The sequence below is a fragment of the Pristiophorus japonicus genome, chromosome 22, assembly GCF_044704955.1.
Source record: "Pristiophorus japonicus isolate sPriJap1 chromosome 22, sPriJap1.hap1, whole genome shotgun sequence".
NCBI lineage: Eukaryota > Metazoa > Chordata > Chondrichthyes > Pristiophoridae > Pristiophorus > Pristiophorus japonicus.
The window spans coordinates 16155744-16178930 of NC_091998.1; the positions used below are offsets into that span (position 1 = coordinate 16155744).

The window sequence follows — 23187 nt, forward strand, 5'->3', positions numbered from 1 at the left end:
AAGGAGGTTCCCGCCGGGAAAAGCCGTCAGTGGCACCGACTGCCGACAGTGCCGCCCCCGCGGGTCAATTCTGGAAAGAGGCAATTTCCCGCGGGGGTCAGAAAAGGGGTCGCCGCTGGTCAGCACATGCCCGACAGAGCGGGAAAATGGGTAGAGCGGAGGGCAATTTAAAAAATGTCGGCCCCTCCAGCCGGCTGAGCAGTGAGTCGTTACCGACCCATGACCACTTCACGGCTCTTATAGAAAGGGGCAATTTCGGCCCCTGTATGTCCAAATCAGGGTGGTGGGTGACTTGGAGGTGATAGTGTTCCCGTAATATTTCTGGTCTTATGTTCCTGGTGGTAGAGGTCATGGGACTGAGAGGCGCTGTTAAGCTAAGCTTGGCAACTTACTGCCGTACACCCTGTATAGATCACATACTGCAACTACAGTGCAGTAGGAATGATTATTGCTGAACAAGTTGTAGCTAGTTCGGCACCCTCCTATTTATAACCTGGTCATGCCCCCTACGTTGACATTCTGGATGGGAGTCCAGAAGACCACATTAAATTGTTCTTGGGCTCGTTATTTCGGAGGGCCCAGCCCGATGCTTACTGGTCCTACTGACTAGAGAATGAGGGGCTCCCTCACTGCACATAGACTAGAACATAAGAATATAAGAAATAGGAACAGGAGCAGGCCATACAGCCCCTCAAGCAGCTAGCACTGCTCTGGTTGGTAGCTTCACAAAGGTGCTTTCCTCCTGTCCCCACCCCCCCCCCGATCCACCCTCCACCCCCTATCCTTCCACCCATGAAACCCAAAGATATTGACGTTCCCACATGCACCAGATAATCAAATATACAGTATCCACATAAATATGCCTATGTGCAAACTCTTCAAAGTACAATTTAAGATATCGTCCATGACAACAGAACTGTTTTCCTTTAATTGGGGATTTTGCACTTGATACAGTTCTAGCTCCCAACAAGGGTACGATTGAGATAACACACGGTATCCTGCAGTGCAGGTACAGGATCAGCGCTCCAGCGAGGGCTGGTGTTTGCAGATATCTGTCATTGTTCAGGCTGCTTCGCTTTATTCTCCCTTCGTTTCATGGACATGCCGATGCCGCAAGTGGCTATTTGACATTTTATAGCAATGATGAGCAGCCTGGCATTTAGTTCACACATTCTGAATGCCAGAGTTTGCCAGTTAGAAAAGATTGCTCACAGTTATTGACTTGGCATCAATGACTCAGATGTAAAAAGCTGGCACTGAGCCTGTCTCCTATTTGCTTTTAATGGCTTCACTGAGTATAAACAATGAAGCCGAGAGTTGCCATCAGCACCATCTACCCTTTCAGATAAGTGCAGATCTCCAATTCCCCAGCACATAGTAACATTGCTTTAATGTTGGAGTATAAAAGACTACTTGTTAAGTATTGTCCCATAGCTCCAGTCTTGATCTTTAATTTGTTTTTCTATTTTTTATTCGCTGAAGGGTACACCATTATGTCGAGCTGATTTAAGGGCTGTCAACATCAACCTCTGCGACATGTGTGTTATTCTATCAGCCAATCAGAACAATATTGACGATTGTTCGCTGCAGGATAAAGAGTGCATCTTGGCGTCACTCAACATCAAATCTATGCAGTTTGATGACAGCATAGGGGTCTTGCAGGCTAATTCCCAAGGTAAGGACTGCCCTATAATACTTCCCTGCTATGCCTGGAGGGGACAGGAGCTGGCAGGAGGAATATCCCTCACTCAGTAATTCAAACAGTCTCGGATTGGGTTGCTTGACAGTAAGGCCAACTGACTGCTATGATGTTTTAAACAGGGCGGAGATAAATAGCCACGGAAAGGAATCGCTTTTGGCTTGATGGGGAATTTTGAAACGGGTTGAATCTTAATATAGGCAGGGCCCAATTAAACTTAAGTGCTTAAGAGGGCTCATATTCACAGTTTATGTGTGTGTGGTCCTTTTTATGACTGATTGAAGGAAAAGAGCATAAAAGTGACCAAAAAAAAAACACTTTTTTAAATATATATGGTAATTTCTCCTGCAACAGTTGGTTTTGCTGTCCTCAAACGCTTCATTGCATGTTCGGAAGGTCATGGCGCATGCAGAATGGTCGGTGTATTTCCAGCTCTGCAGTTCCCCCGAAGAGCTTTGGAGAAGGTCCCACACCTTCGCGGCTTAGCTCAGGAAGTCGCTGTGATCGTTCAAACATTGAAATGCAGCAGTGCACCCTTTCCTGAGCGATGACGGATCACTCTCCAGCGCGGGCTCGGTTTAAACAGCCCTCAACGTCCCACACGCCACCCTCCCTGATAGTGAGGCAGGGAACAGTTTGACCTCGTAAAACATTTTGTTGGAAGAGATATAGATTCTATTCATTGTCAGATTGTGCAGTTGTTTGTGCAGTAGTGTACCTCTTGTGGAAATATTTTAAGCACTGCAGTCTGGGGACGTAAACATATTAAAATTCGTTGATATGCTTCTTTCTCATTTGGGACTTAAAGCTGAGTACTTTCTTCCAAGTGAGAAATGACGTGGGACCTTTAAAAACAGCAAATATATGCTCAATAACATCTACATATAGGTGTTGAAGGCCATTATTTACTGCTTCTTACCCCTTGTTATAAATATTTTAATCCCTGTGTTTGCCTTAAGACATTGAATTGTTTTAAGTGGATTCCGACTCGGGTTTTGTCTGACATGCTGTAGCACTTTTTGAATCGGGGGAAGAAATATTATGATTTAATTAAAATGTACGAGTGGATCAATGTTTGTTCCAACCGAATGTAATGATTTATATAGATGACTATGCATTACAGCGGTTGCTTGGCAACAGGTAGAAAATCAACCATTGCTTAGGGCTGTTTATAAAATTACTGAAATCGATTTGCAACAATTGCTAAATAACACTCACCAACTTCAAGTCATGGTATTAGAAAGCTAACAGAGCAATAGATAATAACACCGTTTAAATGATTGTACTTCTGAAATATTTATAAAAGCACTTTATACCTCCTTTGAGACTTTTAAAATGTTCCAAGTCTTTAATGTTGGACTAGTTGTTCCACGCCTGTTCTTAATTTTCCTCCAAATAGATTGAAAAGCTCTCATGTCAGTGAAACATTTGATGTGAACGTAGTGTATTTTAAAAGTCTCTGCAATAGATTTAGGGCTCCATCATTATTACTGTAATTGTGTTTGGTGCTTTATTAGAATGACTTTTGGCCCTTTGATGTTTCCTTAAGTGCCTCAGCAATCTTAATTAAGAAAACACCACTTAAACCGCTTACTTGCAAATAAAAATTAAATATTCTAATTGTAATATTTTACACACCTTTGGCATGACACGGCCAGCCACCCTGCTGCTTTATATTTACTAATTGCAAACTCGAAGCCCTAACACACTGCAAGTAAACCACATAACCCTTAAAATTCTAATGAGACCACTAGGACGGCATCAGATGATATTGTTTAAGTGGGTAATGGTTCCAGTAATGTTCTAATTGCAGGTTGAAGTACATTAGCGTGGTATCTACATTTCGGAATTTTTCACAGCACAGCCTTGAGGGAATAGTTCAGAAAGACATTACCTCCAAATTCCTGTCATTTCCATTTATTACTCGCTGTACTAATCCTAGATAACCATTCTTTTACTCTTCAATCGTGTGAATTGCAAAACACAAAAAAAAATGTTTTGAAACCTGCAGCGGTAAAATGTGCTTTTTGTCTTCATTTGTAAGAGCATTTCATTGTTATTTTATGCAGAGGTCCAATTAAAAATCTGCCAGTGCTGCAGATAACTTGATTGTGATTTTTTTAGCTTGGCTGTGCCTGTCCTGGTCATGTCACGTACCCCAACTCGCTTGGCCTCGCTGAGTGAACGTGCTTTCAGAAGTTGTCAACTTCCCTCGTACAGATGTTCTCAGTTCTCCAGTTGCTGTTACTTTCAGAACCAATGTGCTTCCCGGTGGTTTTGTGGACGAATGTATCATAAGAACATAAGAAATAGGAGCAGGAGTCGGCCATTCAGCCCTTCGAGCCTCCTCCACCATTCAATAGGATCATGGCTGATCTGATCTTGGCCTCCACTCCACTTCCCCGCCCGCTCCCCATAACCCTTGACTCCCTTATCGTTCAAAAATCTGTCTATCTCCACCTTAAATATATTCAATGACCCAGCCGCCACAGCTCTCTGGAACAGAGAATTCCAAAGATTCACGACCCTCTGACTGAAGAAATTCCTCCTCATCTCAGTTTTAAATGGGTGACCCCTTATTACATAAGAACATAAGAAATAGGAGCAGGAGTAAGGCCATATGGCCCCTCGAGCCTACTCCGCCATTCAATAAAATCATGGCTGATCTGATCATGGACTCAGCTCCACTTCCCCGCCCGCTCCCCATAACTCCTTATCACCTTATCGTTTAAGAAACTGTCTGTTTCTGTCTTAAATTTATTCAGTGTCCCAGCTTCCACAGCTCTCTGAGACAGTGAATTCCACAGATTTACAACCCTCTGAGAGAAGAAATTTCTCCTCATCTCTGTTTTAAATGGGCGGCCCCTTATTCTAAGATCATGCCGTCTAGTTCTAGTCTCCCCCATCAGTGGAAACATCCTCTCTGCATCCATCTTGTCAAGCCCCCTCATAATCTTATACGTTTCGATAAGATCACCTCTCATTCTTCTGAATTACAATGAGTAGAGGCCCAACCTACTCAACCTTTCCTCATAAGTCAACCCCTTCATCCCCGGAATCAGCCTAGTGAACCTTCTCTGAACTACCTCCAAAGCAAATATATCCTTTCGTAAATATGGAAACCAAAACTGCACACAGTATTCCAGGTGTGGCCTCACCAAAACCTTGTATAGCTGTAGCAAGACTTCCCTGCTTTTATACTCCATCCCCTTTACAATAAAGACCAAGATACCATTGGCCTTCTTTATCACTTGCTGTACCTGCATACTATCCTTTTGTGTTTCATGCACAATTACCCCCAGGTCCCGCTGTACTGCGGCACTTTGCAATCTTTCTCCATTTAAATAATAACTTGCTCTTTAATTTTTTTCTGCCAAAGTGCATGACCTCACACTTTCCAACATTATATTCCATCCGCAAAATTTTTGCCCACTCACTTAGCCTGTCTATGTCCTTTTGCAGATTTTTTGTGTCCTCCTCACACATTGCTTTTCCTCCCATTTTTGTATCGTCAGCAAACTTGGCTCCATTACACTCAGTCCCTTCTTCCAAGTCGTTAATATAGATTGTAAATAGTTGGGGTCCAAGCATTGATCCCTGCGGCACCCCACTAGTTACTGTTTGCCAACCCAAGAATGAACCATTTATCCCAACTCTCTGTTCTCTGTTAGTTAGCCAATCCTCGATCCATGCTAATATATTACCCCCAACCCTGTGAACTTATATCTTGTGCAGTAACCTTTTATGTGGCACCTTATCGAATGCCTTCTGGAATTCCAAATACACCACATCTACATGTTCCCCTTTATCCACCCTGTTTGTTACATCCTCAAAGAACTCCAGCAAATTTGTCAAACATGGTTTCCCCTTCATAAATCCATGCCTGTATGTTGGTCTCTAGTCCCCGAAACGTATCATGTACCTCCTCCAAACTGATCTAGTTAATAAAACAGTAATAAAGGACTGCCTGTGATTGAATACTTCCAGAAAACAATCATTAAATCATTTTACTATGTTAGGTACTCCACCACTTTTATTCTTTAGAATTTTTACCTACTCACAGTTTTACTAATTATGATACTGAAAAATGATTTAATATTGCGCTTTTAATCTTTCCCTGTGTTCTTCTGTGGTGCCCAATTTTTACTTCATATAATTTAACTTAAAGGGCTAGAAATGGAATCTTGTTGCACCTGTTCAGGCGTGAAACGGGCACAATGAGGCCCAATTCTGGACACCAACGTCCTGTGCCCAAAGAACACTTGGAAGAGGTCGGACCCGAAATTGGTTAGGTTGATTTTTCAGGCATCCCTGGCGGCCACCTAAACCAGGCGTTAGGCCCCTTCAGTATGTAAATGAGAGGCCTAACGCCTGTTTTCGGATCCCCGCGGGCGGGCCATTGGCATGGAGCAGCTGCCGCCCCTGAGGCCGAGGCCCAATTTTGGGCTGGGCTCAACCCACTCAGTTCAGGCACATGCTGAGGCTACATCACTACCTTCGGGTACGAAAACGGGCATCGACTGATTTCCACCCCCAGAGTTTCAGTTCACGTGAAAAAGCAATCTGCACTTCCCGCCAAAAAAACAGCAGCTAATCCTTGTCCAAATTACCGTCATTGTTCTGCCGGGAATGGTAGCACAGTGGTTATGTTACTGGATTAGTAATCCAGAGGCCTGGACCAATGTTCCAGAGATCAGAGTTCAAATCGCATTACGGCAGCTGGGGAATTTAAATTCAGTTCATTAAAATTAAATCTGGAATAAAAAAGCTAGTGACCATGAAACTGCCGGGTTGTTGTAAAAGCCCATCTAGTTCACTAATGTCCTTTAGGGAAGGAAAGCTGCTGTTATTACCCGGCCTGGCCTATATGTGACTCCAGACCCACAGCAATGTGGTTGACTCTTAATTGCCCTCTGAAATGGCCCAGCAAGACATTCAGTTGTACCAAACCGCTACTGCCGCAGTTCAAGAAGGTGGCTCACCACCACCTTCTCGAGGGCAATCAGGGATGGGCAATAAATGCTGACCTTGGCAGCGACGCCCACATCCCATGAACAAATAAGTTAACCTGAACCTGTCTGCGTGCCAACTGTCCAAGGCCGATTGGCCGACCACTGCACATTGTCTCGGCTCATACAGTGACTTTGGCCATTTAGGTGAGATACTAAGCAGCAGCCTGGAATCGTTCCCCCAGAGGGACTCCGGAAAGGAGGAAAGAAAGAGGGAGAAACCAAAGAGCAAGAATTGAAGCTTACCTGACTGGATTTCTTTCTTTTACATTTTTTACCTATAAAATGTCATATTACTCTAAACATGCGCTGCCAAGACGTTAGATGGATCAGTATTGCAGGTTTAATTACAGACTTCCCCTTATCTTGGTTAAGCACATGGGGTATGTGCACATTCGGTGAGCATTGGACACAAGTACTGTCCACTGCTGTTGTGCTCACTCCGTGAGCTTGTCATGACCCATGCTGCCGCTAACGCATTCCAGTACTACTCCGACTTTTCATTAAACGTGCCCAAGCAATGAAGGGAATTAGATTTTAATTAGCCTTTGTATCAAGTTAAAAGTGACAGGTTCTGATTTATGAGGCACTTCGCTTTTATTTTGCTTTCTGCAATTCAAGACTACAATTATACCGACCGTGAATAAAAATAGTAACCTGCACCCATTTGGACTTTAAAATAGAACACCACCAATCTTCCCTTTAAACATTGAATTCCCTTTGGTGTGGAATTTCACTGTTTCATCATCTCAAACTGAGAAAGGTTATGCTGTAAAATTAAAATATGGAATTTTGTCAGAAGGAGCTGAGCCTACAATGAGTAATGTAAAGGCTGTTATTTATCACCACAGTGTGGGCTGCATTATTCAGCTCATTGTGAAGGATTATTTATTTATTTTGGTTCAAAAACATACCTGAACTTTCTCTTCTCCTCTCGTTCTCTCGCGGCCGTCCTTCATTGAGCTCCTTACACAAGTAATCCCACGTTGCAATGTGAGCGCAGGCAGCGGTTTCAACAGGCCACCAGCCTGGAGTATTATAGTTCAACCCGATCCGCACCCGATGTCCAAATAGTGACTAAGCGGGCAAACCCGGGCTGAGGCCACTTTTAGCGCCACACTCCGTCATGAACCCAGCGATAAGGAGCTAACTCAGTATCGGATGAGCGCAGCTCCAACAACACTCAAGAAGCTCGACACCATCCAGGACAAATCAGCCCACGTGATCGGCACGCTACCCACCACCTTCAACATTCACTCCCTCCACCACCGGCGCACCGTGGCTGCAGTGTGTACCATCTACAAGATGCACTGCAGCAACTGACCAAGGCTTCTTCGGCAGCACCTCCCAAACCCGCGACCTCCACCACCTAGAAGGACAAGGGCAGCAGGCGCACGGGAACACCCGTCACCTGCAAGTTCCCTTCCACATCACACACCAGCCGGACTTGGAAATATATCGCCGTTCCTTCATCGGCGCGGGGCGCAGGTGGCTTTCCCTTTAACCTCCGCCCCGCGAGCGGATGTCGGTCGAGTTCATGACCCGCGACGCTGACGTTGACATCCGCTCACACCGGCCGCGCGGGGCAATATCCCCCGCGGGCCGGAAAGGGGTCAGCACCTGGCAGTAAGGGTTCGGCGTGCACACTGTTGACATCATCGCCATGTGGGGCGCAGGGCCGCCGAGACAACGCCTCCGCAAACTCCCGGAGCCGGCAGCCCCACTCGCTCTCACCTCCCGCCCTTCCCCTCTGCCCCCACGCCGTTGGGCAAAAATTGTTGTGTCCCGGGAGTCGTTAACGGGTGTCGCAAAAAGGGGCAATTTCGCTCCTGTAGGTTTGATGAAGCCTCGTGCTATTGGAGCAGAGAAATCCAACAAAAAATTGTGTTGAAGCTTTTTTTTTAAGGTTTTGATTGGATAAATTGGGAAAAGAATTTCTGACTAGGGAATGGTTGTTAAGGATCTGGAATGCTTTGAATTCAACCAGACCAGTTTGCACATAAATCGGTGGGACGAAGTTACGGGAAAGTGTACTGGAGCTGTATCTGGAGTTGCCAGGTACAGTAGTGAACAAAAGGTCAACGAGAGTTCATTGTAAGGAGCAAAGGTGAAGGTCCTATTGAATGTTTGAGGTTAGGTCTGTATCCTGAGGGCAGTAAATGACTAATTATATAGCTCTCGAGCTGCCATCGATATTTATTATATCCCGCAGTTAAATTTATGTTTTGACTGCGATGTTTCACCTGTTTTCCGTCAGGCTTGTGCCTTGAGTGGTGAAACATTCACATGTGCTGGGGCTGATTTGAGTTCCCCCTCGACCAACAGGTACAGAGCGGAGTTGTCCATTCCGATGGGGCGGCTCCACTCCCCCACTGATCTGCAATCTAACTGCCATTCGTTTTGCCAGCGAATGGAACCCCTACCATCAGGAGCCTCATGATAAATGCAAATCCGAGTCCCGTGTACGTACATGGGACCCTGATAGAATAGTAACTGGCTGCTGAGCGGGATGCCCTCCCCTTGGAGGGCCTCTGCCAGCTCTGCAGCCACTTTAGTGGCGCTCACTTGGCCACTAGGGCGGGATTGGGCTGGGCTAGCCGAGGTGCCGAGCTGCCTGTTGGCGGCCCGTCCCAACCAGCAGCCGCCATTGTCGTGCCGACTCGAAAAGTGAGCCGACCAAAAAAAAAAAGATGGTGGCCGCAGCACAAGGCCCTCCCCTTTAAGAGCGGACGGGGCGCCCCAGCCTCCACAACATCGCTCCCGCGGGGCGCAAAGGGGTCGGCGCGGGGCGATTGTGGGACGGCGCACACGGCAAAGATGTCATCGGCGTGCGCACCAGCGCCAAGGCGAAAATGACGTGTCTACCATCCCGCTGAAAACCCGGGCGGAAACCCTTTAGCGCCCCATTAGCACCTCCCGGAGGCGATAATGGGCCTTTTTGAGAGGGATAATTTCGGCCTCTTAATGTTTTTAAACCCCTAGATCAGATTGCCCCAAATCCTGTCCACATAACTTAACCCTTTAAGTATCATTGATGTCGATCTGCGTTAAACCCTCTCCAAAGCCAACATATCTTTCCTGATGGCCAGTGCCCCAGATGGGGTATGACCACGGCTCCGTACCATGAAAACATCACTTCCTTACTTTTGAATTCAAATCGCTCTCCACTAGCCTTGATTCCTGTTTGTACTTGTGCACGAGCTTTTACTGAGCTGTGTACATGGACACAAGATGTGCAAAGGTCCTACTTGCCCATCATTCTGAAACTAAAAAAACAGATCATCTGTTCTTGGTGGTGTGGGCTGAGGGATAAATATTGCCCAGAATAACTCCCCTGCTCTTATCTGGTGAGATCTTTTACATCCACTTGAAAGGGTTTACAGGGCCTCGGTTTGATATCTGGTGCAAAAGACAGCACCTGTGGCAGTGCAGCACTCCCCTGGCACAGTAATGAAATGTCAGCCTGGATTCTGTCCTCAAGTCTCTGGAGTGAGACTCCAATCCAGGACTATCTGACTCCGAGATTGAGAGTGAAAGCACTGAGCCAAAATATCACCTCAACAAGAGCCGCAGGCTACTGACAGAACTGAGCTTGAATAGTTCTTGCAAGAAAATAGTTATTTGGTAAAAATGATGAACCTGGGCCTTTGGCAGGCCGCTATCATGGAAATGTGGGAGCCAGTTGAAAGATCAGAAGACCGGTGCCAGCGATAGATGAAGAAGGCTCAAGTATGAAGGCTTCAGAGAAAGTGTCTCTTTGAAGAATTGAAAGCAGGAAGTTTTTCATTGTTCCATCAAGGGATGTGGAGTAAATCAAGCCAGCTCATTTGCCATTAGAGAATTGGACCCTGCATTTTCAAGAATCTGCAAGGCGTGAAGACACTTGTTTCATATTATGGGGAGGTAGAAAGTGCAGCAACTCTGGCGAAGAGGCAGATTTATCTGAAGCGTTTTTGTCTGAATGTTCAATGTAAGTGCAAGGCCCCTGTGAGGTTGTGTTTTATCTATGCCATTTTGCAGCTTCTAACCCATTATGGAACAATAAATATTTGAATACTATCAACAGATGGGAGAAACCATTAGTGTTCAAAGGGTTCAACAGTAACCTTTTGTAGCCCCAACAAAAATGAAAATATTGTGTTTTGTATAACATTTCTAAAATTGCAGTAAAGCCACCACCATTTAGAATGTGGCATTTCAATCGGCTGTGAGACAACCTTGGACAGGCCATTCGGTGAATTGGAGAGGAAAACAATTAACTGGGATTCGGGTGCTTTTACATTAGAGGATCGCAGTCGACACTGGAGTGGTGTCGTTGACATTGTGGGTCAACTGAGAGTCTGCTGATGGATCGAGTGCCTCTTTCTGCAGAATCTGCCTGTGTTGCACCAATCCCGCGGGTCTGGAGTCCGGTGTCATCTGCTCTCTATCTTTAGGAGCACAGGGCCACGTTATCAAGACCCAAGTGAGGAAAGTGGTGCATCAAACAATGGGCGGCCTTTAAAGAGGAGACGGTTCGGGGTACAGTCGAGGCACATTCCCATGAGGGGCAAAGTTAGGGCAACCAAAGTCAGAGCTCCCTGGATGATGAAAGAGATAGAGAGTGAGATGAAGCAGAAAAAGAGCACATATGACAGATGTCAGGTTGAGAGTACAGGTGAGACTCCAGCTGAATATCGAAAGTTCAGAGGGGGAAGTGAAAAAGAAAATAAGAAGGGCAAAGAGCGAGTTCGAGAATAGATTGGCAGCTGACATAAAAAGGGAATTCAAAAGTCTTCTACATTGGGAGATTGGGTCGGCTAGGCCTGTATTTACTAGAGTTTAGATGAATGAGAGGGGATCTCATTGAAACGTATAAAATTCTGACGGGGTTGGACAGACTGGATGCGGGGAGGATGTTTCCCCTGGCTGGGAAGTCTCGAACAAGGGGTCACAGTCTCAGGATACAGGGTAGGAAATTTAGGACCGAGATGAGGAGACATTTTTTCACTCACCAGATTGTGGTGAACCTGTGGAATTCTCTACCACAGAAGGCTGTGGAGGCCAAGTCACTGAATATATTTAAGAGGGAGATAGATAGATTTCTATAAACAAAAGGCAACAAGGGGTATGGGGGAAAAGCGGGAATATGGTGTTGAGATAGAGGATCAGCCATGATCATATTGAATGGCGGTGCAGGCTCGAAGGGCCGAATGGCCTACTACTGCTCCTATTTTCTATGATTCTATGTAAGTAGGCTGTTCTCCTTGGGGTGCCAAGCCTCCAGTACTGTTCTGGGCTCTCCAAGAGTGAATCCCCTGGACCCCGCTGTGAGCAAATCCGGGAGAAGGATCGTACCGGCATTCAAAAATATAGATTTGTTTCCATTTTCATGGAACACTTTTGTTTATTAGTTATAAAAATATTTGGGAGATGGCATAAAGGCTGTTTGAGCAGGGCAACAGGTGTGAGGTCAAAGGATGAACTCGCCAGGAATACATCCAAAGGTCAGAAGAGGTGATGTTTGCTGATGACTGCACAGTGTTCAGTTCCATTCGCAACTTCTCAGGTAATGAAGCAGTTCATGCCCGCATGAAGCAAGACCTGAACGACATTCAGGCTTGAGCTGGTAAGTAACATTCGCGTCACACAAGTGCCAGTTAATGATCATCTCCAACAAGGGAGAGTCTAACCATCGCCCCTTGACATTCAACGGCATTCCCATCGCCGAATCCCCCACCATCAACATCCTGGAGGGTCACCATTGACCAGAAACTTAACTGGACCAGCCACATAAATACTGTGGCAACAAGAGCAGGTCAGAGGCTGGGTATTCTGCAGCGAGTGTCTCACCTCCTGACTCCCCAAAGCCTTTCCACCATCTACAAGGCCCAAGTCAGGAGTGTGATGGAATATTCTCCATTTTCCTGGATGAGTGCAGCTCCAACAACACTAAAGAAGCTCGACACCATCCAGGACAAAGCAGCCCGCTTGATTGGCACCCCATCCACCACCTCAAACATTCACTCCCTCCATCACCGACGCACTGTGGCTGCAGTGTGTACCATCTACAAGATGCACTGCAGCAACTCACCAAGGCTTCTTCAACAGCACCACAAAATACATGCGGCATCTACCACCTGGAAGGACAAGGGCAGCAGGCGCATGGGAGCACCACCATCTCCACGTTCCCCTCCAAGTCACACACCATCCTGACTTGTTAATATATCGGCCGTTCCTTCATCGTCGCTGGGTCACAATCCTGGAACTCCCTCCCTAACAGTCCTGTGGGAGCACCTTCACCACATGGACTGCAGCGGTTCAAGAAGGTGGCTCACCACCTCCTTCTCGAGGACAATTGGGGATGGCCAATAAATGCCAGCCTCGTCAGCGACGCCCACACCACATGAACAAATAAAAAAGTTCATAGTTGCCAACCCTATGTTCTCCTGAAAATGGAACAAAAGGAAGTACAAAAGCGCCTTTTATCAGTCCATAAAATGGTGCCCAGTGGCAGATGAATTCATGCGTTGACTTGCCTGGAGGGAATGTGTGGCGGTGGAATGTCCAAAAAACAGCAGAGGTCCCTCCCGCTGAACTGTTTTTAACTGTTAGCTGTTGTTTGAAATGCATGGACATCAGTCAAGTTTGCACGCTGTTGGTAAATCAAAGTGAAACAGATGAAACACTCACATAATTCAGCTTTTAGTGTGCTTAAGGAGCTCGGGGGGTAGCTACATAATGCCCAGGGTATGATTGTAGAGTGAGCTTAGATCACTGGCGTAAAACATTGCAAGCATTGAGTGTAGCTGTCAGGGGCAGCTTTCTGGGATTTACAAGGCTAATTACACTCACTGATATAATGTCGGCCATGAATTTACAGTGTATGTATTCTGCATATGACCTCAGTGGGGAGGTTGAATTCCCATCGAGGCTGTGCCACATAAATCTGCCGGCAAGTGCCCGGCTGTTAAATGCAGGTCACGCTGCCGGTTTTGGGGTCACGCTGGCTGTCATGTGACTGCTAACGAAGCCATCAGCAGCCTGTTAACGCTGTAAAGCATTTCCGTGTGCGTTTGCGATCGGAGACCTCGGTGGCCACTGCCCGACCAGCGCAAGCGCTCCACCAGCCCAGGACAGGCTGTGCAAGTCTGAGGCACTCGTCTGGACCAGGATGTTAAACCAGCAACTTGGGGGAACGGCACCGTGTTAACTTGAGATACGAGTGATCGTAAAAGTAACCTTTCGGAAGCCTCGTAAGATTGAGATTTATTTGCGTGGCGGGTCTCCCCTCGCCTCGGGTTTAAGCGCTTGACGGCTGAGGCCATTTTCTTTTGTTTTTCAAGATTCGCCGCACACAGCTAAAATGAGATTGCAGTGACTTGAGGCCCCGTGCCACCTGCCACCTCAGGCCAGGCTCTGCAGCAAGAGGAAGGTTTGTAGCAGCGAGTGCTGCAGTTGTCCCAGAGCAGTGACAGCCTGAGGGGCAGGAGAGCTGGTCAGCTGCTTCCAGAAATAGAATGAACTTACTCGGTGCCTTGGTGCAAGCAACAACAACAGCGTGTATTTATATAGCGCCTTTAACATAGTGAAAAGTCCCAAGGTGCTTCGCAGGAATATTATGCGATAAAAAATTTGACACCGAGCCACATAAGGAGAAGTTATCGGAGGGCTTACATAGAAAATACATAGAAAATAGGTGCAGGAGCAGGCCAATCGGCCCTTCGAGCCTGCACGACCATTCAATATGATCATGGCTGATCATGCAACTTCAGTACCCACTCCTGCTTTCTCTCCATACCCTTTGACCCCTTTAGCCATAAGGGCTTGGTCAATGAGGTATGTTTTAAGGAGCGTCTTGAAAGAGGAAAGAGAGGTAGAGAGACGGAGAGGTGTAGGCAGGGAGTTCCTGAGCTTGAGGCCTAGGCAACAGAAGGCACGGCCACCAATGGTTGAGCGATTATAATCAGGGATGCTCAAGAGGGCAGAATTAGAGGAGCGCAGACATCTCGGGAAGTGGGGGGCGGGGGGGGGGGGGGCGGTAGTGCAATAACAGCAGCAGCTGAGTGCAAAGGTCAGCCATCTGATTTTAACCCTGAATCGTGAGGCTGAAACTCGCTCGCAGCTCCGGAAGTGAGGGCCCTGGGCTGTTTTTTTGACTCCTGGACTTCCTTTGAATGTCGCCGGCCGACTTCTCGTGCGTCCTGGGCGGGAAGTGGTGGAGAATCGCGCAGCCCGGGTACAGGCGGCAGGTTGGGCTGCTGGGACCCTCCCGCGGGGGGGGTTCTTGCAATTGGGATGGGGAGGGGGTGGGGAGGACCAGTCTCCGCCAGGGGAGGCTTAAGCTTTCCTCGCGTGGCCAGTGGGGGCATACCTGCTCCTGCTTGTGGGAGTGCAGCGAAGGTTCACCAGACTGATTCCTGGGATGGCTAGACTGACCTATCAAGAAAGACTGGATCAACTGGGCTTGTATTCACTGGAGTTCAGAAGAATGAGAGGGGATCTCATAGAAACTTTGAAAATTCTGACGGGTTTAGACAGGTTCGATGCAGGAAGAATGTTCCCAATGTTGGGGAAGTCCAGAACCAGGGGTCACAGTCTAAGGATAAAGGGTAAGCCATTTAGGACCGAGATGAGGAGAAACTTCTTCACCCAGAGAGTGCTGAACCTGTGGAATTCTCTACCACAGGAAGTTGTTGAGGCTAATTAACTAAATATATTCAAAAAGGAGTTAGATGTAGTCCTTTCTACTAGGGGGATCAAGGAGTATGGAGAGAAAACAGGAATAGGGTACTGAAGTTGCATGTTCAGCCATGAACTCATTGAATGGAGGTGCAGGCTCGAAGGGCCGAATGGCCTACTCCTGCACCTATTTTCTATGTTTCTATGTTTGGACCCTCGTCTGACCATAGATCCTTTCCCTCCCTCCCCCCCCCCGCCGCTGGCTTCACCGTATCAGCAAAGCCACTCGGGCTTCCCCCTGAATCCGGCAGGTTAAAATTGCAGTCGGGTCCCAATGACATCAGCAGGACGCGACATGCACATGTAAACAAAGGACCCTGTCTGCCTTGGACAGGTGTCCTTGCTGCCTGCTTAGTAGACAACTGTCAATTCCTAGCAACTCGAGCGCAAGTAACCCTGATGGCTTCCACTGTGCAAGTTGGGTTAAAAGTTGCCCCCAAATTTCAACTTTACATGCATAATATGAGGCAATCTCTCATGGTGCTGTACATAAAGAGTCATGGCCCAGTGTAGTCATCAGGTGGAGTGGGGTTTAGAGCGTAGGGATATTTGGACCAGGGCATGGAGATGTAACTCAGTCCCCATTTTAAAGTCACACATTCTGCCATTTTACATTCTAAATTCCTCTGTCCACATTTATAATGGCAGAAGTCTATGTAAATGTCATGCTGTTATTAGCCTCTCCCACTAGTGGGGTGATGTAGTTACAATGTGACATGTTTACATATGCAGATTCCATTATAAATGTGGACAAAGCAATTTAGAATGGGAAAGTTGATAGTACATGTGGATGTAAATTTTTGAATCTATTGTTTAGATATCTTTGTTTACGACATAGTGTTCCTCGCCAAACTCAATGAATTGCAACCTTTTTTTGAATTTTCCCTTCCCGTCCTTTAACATGTATTTAGCTCGATGCTGTGTGACACCCGACCATCATTTGGAGTATGCTGTACTGCGGTTCCTCACCGACAATCAGTACTGCATCAAACGATCCAGGTGAATCTTGGTTGCATTTATATAGCGCCTTTAATGCAGTAAAACATCCCAAGGCGCTTCACAGGAGCGTTATCAAACAAAGATTTGACACCGAGCCACATGTAGGAGATGTTAGGACAGGTGACCAAAAGCTTGGTCAAAGAGGTAGGCTTTGAGGTACGTCTTAAAGGAGCAGAGAGAGTCGGAGAGGTTCAGAGAGGGAATTCCAGAGCTTAAAGCCCAGGCAGCTGAAGGAACGGCTGCCAATGGTTGGAGCGATGAAAATCGAGAATGCGCAAGAGGCCAGAGTTAGAAGAGCATAGAGATCAGGGAGGGCTGGAGGAGAGCAAAAATAGGGAGGAGCAAGGCCAATTATACTTTTGTTTTCTCTTTGTTCCTCCATTGATCCATCCTACGTCAATTGATCCATCCTACCTTGGCTCAGTGGTAGTAATCTCACGTCTCACTCCAGAGACTTGAGCAAATAATGTTGGCTAGCGCTTCAGTGCAGCACTGAGGGAGCGCTGCTCTATCGGAGGTACCGTTTTTTTGGATGAGATGTTAAATGGACGCCCTGTTTGCTCTTTCAGATGGGCATAAAAGATCCCACGGCACTACACCATGAAGAAGAGCAGGGATGTTCTTTCTGGAGCTTTTAACCGGCAAACATTTATCACTCAACCAACATCTCTAAAACAGATTATCTGGTCATTTATCTCATAGTTTGTTGTGCACAAGTTGGCTGCTACGATTTCCTCTGCTACGGCAGTGACATTACTTCAAAACTACTTCATTGGATGTAAAGCGCTTGGGGACGTCCTGTGGTTGTGAAAGGTGCTATATAAATGCAAGTTCTTTTATTGCTTTTCCTTTCCTATACTCATTGGAGTTCAGAAGAATGAACGGTGATCTTATTGAAACATATAAGATACTGCGGGGGCTCGACAGGGTAGATGCAGAGAGGATGTTTCCCCTCGTGGAGGGATGTAGAACTAGGGGGTATAGTTTCAGAATAAGTGGTCGCCAATTTAGAACGGAGATGAGGAGGAATTTCTTCTCTCAGAGGGTCATAAATCTGTGGAATTCTCTGCCCCAGAGAGCTGTGGAGGCTGGCTCATTGAATATATTTAAGGCGGAGATAGACAGATTTTTGGAACGATAAGGGAGTCAAGGGTTATGGGGAGCGGGCAGGGAAGTGGAGCTGAGCCCAGGGTCAGATCAGCCATGATCTTATTAAATGGCGGAGCAGGCTCGAGGGGCCAGGTGGCCTACTCCTGCTCCTATTTCTTATGTTCTTATGTTATGTTCTTATACTTTCTGCTTGGGCTGTAGGGCAGAATGAGGTCTGGCCGTTTGACAGTGTCATTCCATGATCTACTGCTGACAGATGATTGTACCTTTTGGATAGATTGCATCCTGATGCGAAGTGCTCAGTTATAACAGCCCAAGCCAGAAATTGTCAAATCTCTCCCAGTGATGATAGCTGAGCTCAAGGTTCAAGTGAGATTCCATTTGCAACGCATGGTCCTCTGGCTATGGATTGCCCTGGTGCGGATTTGGGATTTGGCTTCATGGCGCCAATCAAAATGTCGTCAAAGGTCTTTTGGAGGCAGCAAAATGGAAGTAAATTGCTTGCAATTGTGAGTTACTGGGAACCCTGCCTGGAAATTTGAGTTGATTTTGTTTGGAAACTTGCAGCAAAGATTATTTAAATGTGTTAACTCATAAAAGCTTACCCCCTGCCCTGCAGAATTACTGCAAGGAAAAAGATTATTATGGAGAGGAAATGCATAAATATCTTGCATATGCTGATTAGCATTTGGCTGGAAATACTGCTCCTTCCTTCGGGGGATTGCGTCTTTGTTTGGCACTGTTTATTTGCCCTCAACAAGTAGCATTTGTTACAATCTCCATGTCAGCAACTCCGACCATTGCCTGCCGCCAGTAGGGGCCCACCTTGCCTCCTCCTGAGGCCCTCGGCAATCCTCGTGTCTCTCTGAGCCTTCAGTCCTGCCCCAGCTGTGGGATGTGCCCAGGACTGACATTGAGCCCCATATCCTCTCCCTCCTTTTGTTGTGCAGCAATTGGAAGTACAAGGGTTGGGTTTTTTTTCAGGAGAAAAAGGGCAATCTCCGAATTCAGGACAAGTGAAAGAACTGTATTAAAACCAGGGATTTATAGGCCTCGATTTTTGGCATTGCCTGGATTTGGAATATATGACGTTCCACGGCTGAATCTCGGCACATCTGTTTTCTCAGTGGGTGCTTTTGGGGAAGGGGAGGGAGGGGGAGTCAGGAGCCACATAGAAACAGAGAAAATAGGTGCAGGAGTAGGCCATTCGAGCCTGCACCACCGTTCAATATGATCGTGTGGGCCTCATTTAAATAGCTCATTAATGCAAAAGTGGTCACATGCCAAACTGCCCGGTTTCAGGCAAGGCTCCAATCGCGAGCCCGGGGCATTAGAGGTGAAAGCCTTATGACCATCGGGGCTTGTCGCAATGTGGGAGGGGGGAAGGCACCCCAGGTGGGGGTGGGGGTCAGGAGATCGGGACTCAGGGCAGAGTGAGAGGGTAATAAGACTCTGGGCGTCAGAGATAGGGGGTCAGGGGTGGGAGGGAGATTAGGAACTGCAGATCGGGTTATTGAGGCTTGAGTGGAGGGAGACAGTGAAACTGGGGACTGGGCGGCAGGATGATTGTAGTTGGGGCAGGGGGAACTGGGGGAGGTGGGGGGGGTTGGGACTTGTGTGGGAGGGGAGAGGAGACTGGGGTGGCGTGGGCATGGGATGCAGCATTTCCTGTAGCACCGGGAGCAGCAGCAGGAGCAATGTGGTGAGTGGGAGCGGTGCAGAGAGAGGAGCAGCCGTTAAAGGGGTGAGTGAAACGTGGCAACTGTGTACTCTGGGTAAATAGCGAACTGTATTGGGCGAATGGGGAACGAGAGGACAGAGACAGGATTTTCCCTGCTCCGGGGAGCTGCATGCTCTGATTTTATATGACCAGCTTCTGTACATGGAAGATTGAGATGGGTGGGGGGGGTGGGGGGCGGCGAGTATGGGCCCACAGGAAGGCGATGGAGTTGGGAGGACTACTCCTGCTCCTGCACGCTCTACAGTGTAATGTATGCACTTGTGAGGATGCTCCGTGTGCGGAGGGGAGCGGGCAGCTCGGAAGGCCTCCTCGTAGGACTGCTCCTGGGCCTGGCCAAGCTGGCCATCAGCCGGTCGAGGGGGTCGTTACAGCCTGACTGCCTGCCTCTCTTCTGCGATTACATCTGAGCCAGGGTGTCCCTGGAGATGGAGCATGCAGTGTCCACCGGTACGCTCACGGCCTTCCGCGAGAGGTGGGCACCGGAGGGATTGCAGTACACCATCACCCCCGGCAACCAAATTTTTATTTGATTGCTATTGTTTAAAGTTTAATTTGTCTATGTTTGTCGGTTTTAGTGCCCCCCTCACCCCCCCTTTTAGCCAGAGGGTACTTGTATAATTTGTGTTTTGGTGCCCGCGGGGAAAAAAAATAAAAAAACAAGGGGACACCTGAAAAGTTTTTGGAGTGTCCCCCTCCACCCCCTTTAATCAGCGGGCACTTGATTATTGTCTTCAACTAAAATAGTTGCAGAGCTGTTGCATTGTGAGTGGTTTAGCCAGTTACGTGATGTTCACAAGACTCAATAAAACCCCAGGTCATCCACGATGAGGCATGCAGTTGTGAGCCTAGTGGATGAACTGGTAATGTGTAGTGTGATTGTTAAACCTTTGTTAATCAACCAATGAGTTCTTAATAGCAATGTGTTGCTATGAATTCTTAAGCAAAGAAGCCAGGAAACAAATACATTAAACATAGAAAGCTTTCCCAATCGTTACTTCAGCGGCAGCCATCGGTCCCTTTAAGGGCCGCTATTTATGCCGCCTTAACATTGGAGAAACTAGTCAGAGCTTGCACAGCACATTTTCACAGATTTTGCACAAGGGTCCTGAAGCATGACCCTTCTTTGCATATTTAAATTGATCCCATGCTTATTTCAGGCTTGCAGTGTAGTAGAAAGAAAATACATGTATAGAAATAGAGAGTAAGAGATTGGGATGATTTGGGAATGTAGTCACTGCTGTTCCAGGGATTTTACTGCCTCTCGTGTACCTGAACTTTGCAATGCCGTTCCTGGGCTTTTCCAGCACTCCGCACTGTGGGTTTGAACTGGATCTAAGGCACTGTGAATACAGATAATTCCAATGCACAATTGCAAAACCATAATTATCAGCTACCAGAGCTGTAGAAATGGCATGAAGTGCGTTTAAAAAAAAAGAAAGTCTTGCATTTATATAGCGCCTTTTATGACAACCGGACATCTCAAAGTGCTTTACAGCCAATGGAGTACTTTTGGAGTGTAGTCACTGTTGTAATGTAGGAAACGCGGCAGCCAATTTGCGCGCAGCAAGCTCCCACAAACAGCAATGTGATAATGACCCAGATAATCTGTTTTTTTGTTATGTTGATTGAGGGGGGAGAATGGGGTGGGTGGGGAAGAGTGGGGGCAGGGGGGGAAGAGTGGGGGTGAGGGGAGAAGAGTGGGTGGAGAGTGGGGGAGGGCGGAGAGTGAGGCGGGGAGTGGGGGTGAGAAGTGTGAGGGGGAGAAGAATGGGCGGGGAAGACTAGACACACCATGAAGGTGTCTTTCCAGCTATACGGGGACAATATAATATATAACTAGGAATGGGTGTGACTTTTTTAAAAGGGGCTTGATGAGCACAAGATATTTCACCTTGGTGAATCATGTGTTAATGTCTTTTTTCAGGTGTGAAATAAAACTTGGGTTTAAATTATTTTGATGTAATATATTTGTTCGATGAATATAAAGAGAGGGCTGATGATTTGTAATGTTGACTATTTCACCTTTTAAATGAATAAATAAGGTATAATTCCGCAAACATGACAGCAATTCTGTTATCATGCAGATGTTTTCTGAGCATGAATATATTTCACGAGTTGCAGCCTAACTATGGTAGGCAGATGATTAAAGATGTTGCATATTCATTAGTCTCTGAGTTATTTGCGACTTTCTGCTGCCTAATTTATACTTTTCTATTTGCATGAGTGAATTCCCCCAAAAAAAGAAATGGATCAGATTTACATTTGGCAGATCCTTCTTCTTGTCAATTAATCTTTCACTTTATATGCCTGTTCTGGGGGGTCTGGCTTTCTTGCTCAGGTACAGCTCAACAGGCACCCGCCAGCCTTGCAGATCCGCGTCCGTGACTATTCTGCCGTGGTTCAGTTGGTGGCACTTGGAGCGGGAAGGTTGTGGGTTCAAGTCCCACTCCGGAGATTTGAGCACCAGAATCTAGGTTGACACTCCAGGGCAGTGCTGAAGGAGTGCCGCACTGTCGGAGGTGCTGTCTTTCGGATGAGACGTTAAACCGAGGCCCTTTTTTTCTGTTTGACTAACAAGACACACTGTCACCCCGCTAATGTCTTAAATTTCTACTTGTGGCATCCATGATCATTTCTACCTTTAGCATCAGTGATTGTGTTACAAACGCAGAATATAAAGGATTAAGACGCTCTCTCAGGTGGACATCAAAGATCCCACACCATTATTTCAAAGAAGAGCAAGGGAGTTATCCCTGTTATCCTGGCAAATATTCATCCCTTAACCAACATCAGCAAAGAAAAGCAGGTGATTGGTTCATTATCACATTGCTGTTTGTGGGAGCTTGCTGTGCACAAATTGGCTGCCGTGTTTCCTACATTACCACAGTGACTACACTTCAAAACGTACGTCATTGGCTGTAAAGTGCTTTGGGATATCCTGAGGTCATGAATGTTTTGGCTGTGAGTTTAGCAGTGAGTGTTGGCAGTCTGTTGAATTGTAGGGAGAATTGCACATAAACTGAGTCAGCAGCCCCCCCGCAAAAGTACGGGGCGAAGGAGCGGTAAGAGGGATGTGATTGGGGCCTAGGAGAGGCGTGAGTTCGGGGCCCAGATGAGGTGAGGGCCCAGGGGCAGCACGGGCCCAGCCCACACTGCGATATGTGTGCGCGCTCGATCCGTGCAGCAGAGCTGGTCTCCAGTCATCTTGGTTAACCCTTGCCACTGGACCAAGACCTAGCTCTGTCAAGCCCGTGTGGTGGCTGGTGTGCAACGGCCACCCCACGTTAAAAACTGCATCTTCCACCCTTCAACATACAGTTCGGGGCCTGGAATATTAGATCCTTCATTAAAACACCTGTGAACTCATCCCTTTTTGGTGTCATCCTCGACAGAGGGACTGCCTATGATAATGACTTCCACCTGCCCCCCTCCTCAGTTCAACTGCTTGGGGGCAATTCTTGTGGCCCTACAGTTACCGGGCTGAGAGTAGCTAGTTCACATAGACTGGGGACCAGGGCGAAATTGCTCGCGCACTGTTCGGGGGGTGATAACCTTCCGGGGCCAGGACATTTATCGCCCGGACTGGAAGTCCCACCCCCGACGTGGAATTGGGTCGTACGCCTCTCAACGGAAGCGGAACGCTGTCTCTGGCGCTCTGTCCTGTGGCAGTAGTGTGGCACTGAGTGCTGAGCCCGAACTTACCTTATTTAATGTCCACACGCGTGTGCACACACGCTCTCGCATGCACGTACGCCCAGCACGGTCTGGCTAAGAACCATCGGGCACTGTCGCAATCTGGTTCCCCCGCCACCTGCCGCCCCGACTTCATCTTTTCTCGAGAAAAGTGAAGGCTGAGAGGTGACCTAATCGAGGTCTTTAAACTGAGGGAGGGGTTTGATAGGGTAAAC

At 47.2% G+C, this 23187-nt stretch overlaps 1 protein-coding gene across 6 annotated transcripts in view; it reads left to right on the plus strand.

Annotated features, from left to right (window-relative positions):
• Positions 1–23187, plus strand: part of kcnma1a (potassium large conductance calcium-activated channel, subfamily M, alpha member 1a) — a 1078477-nt gene that overhangs the window by 965861 nt on the left and 89429 nt on the right. For all 6 annotated transcript variants that reach the window (XR_011588354.1, XM_070865680.1, XM_070865679.1 and 3 more), the window contains one exon: positions 1483–1675. Coding sequence is in view for 5 of the 6 variants with exons in the window: in XM_070865680.1 (XP_070721781.1) it covers positions 1483–1675 (193 nt within the window). In the remaining variant the exon portion in view is untranslated. The remainder of the gene's footprint in view (positions 1–1482; positions 1676–23187) is intronic.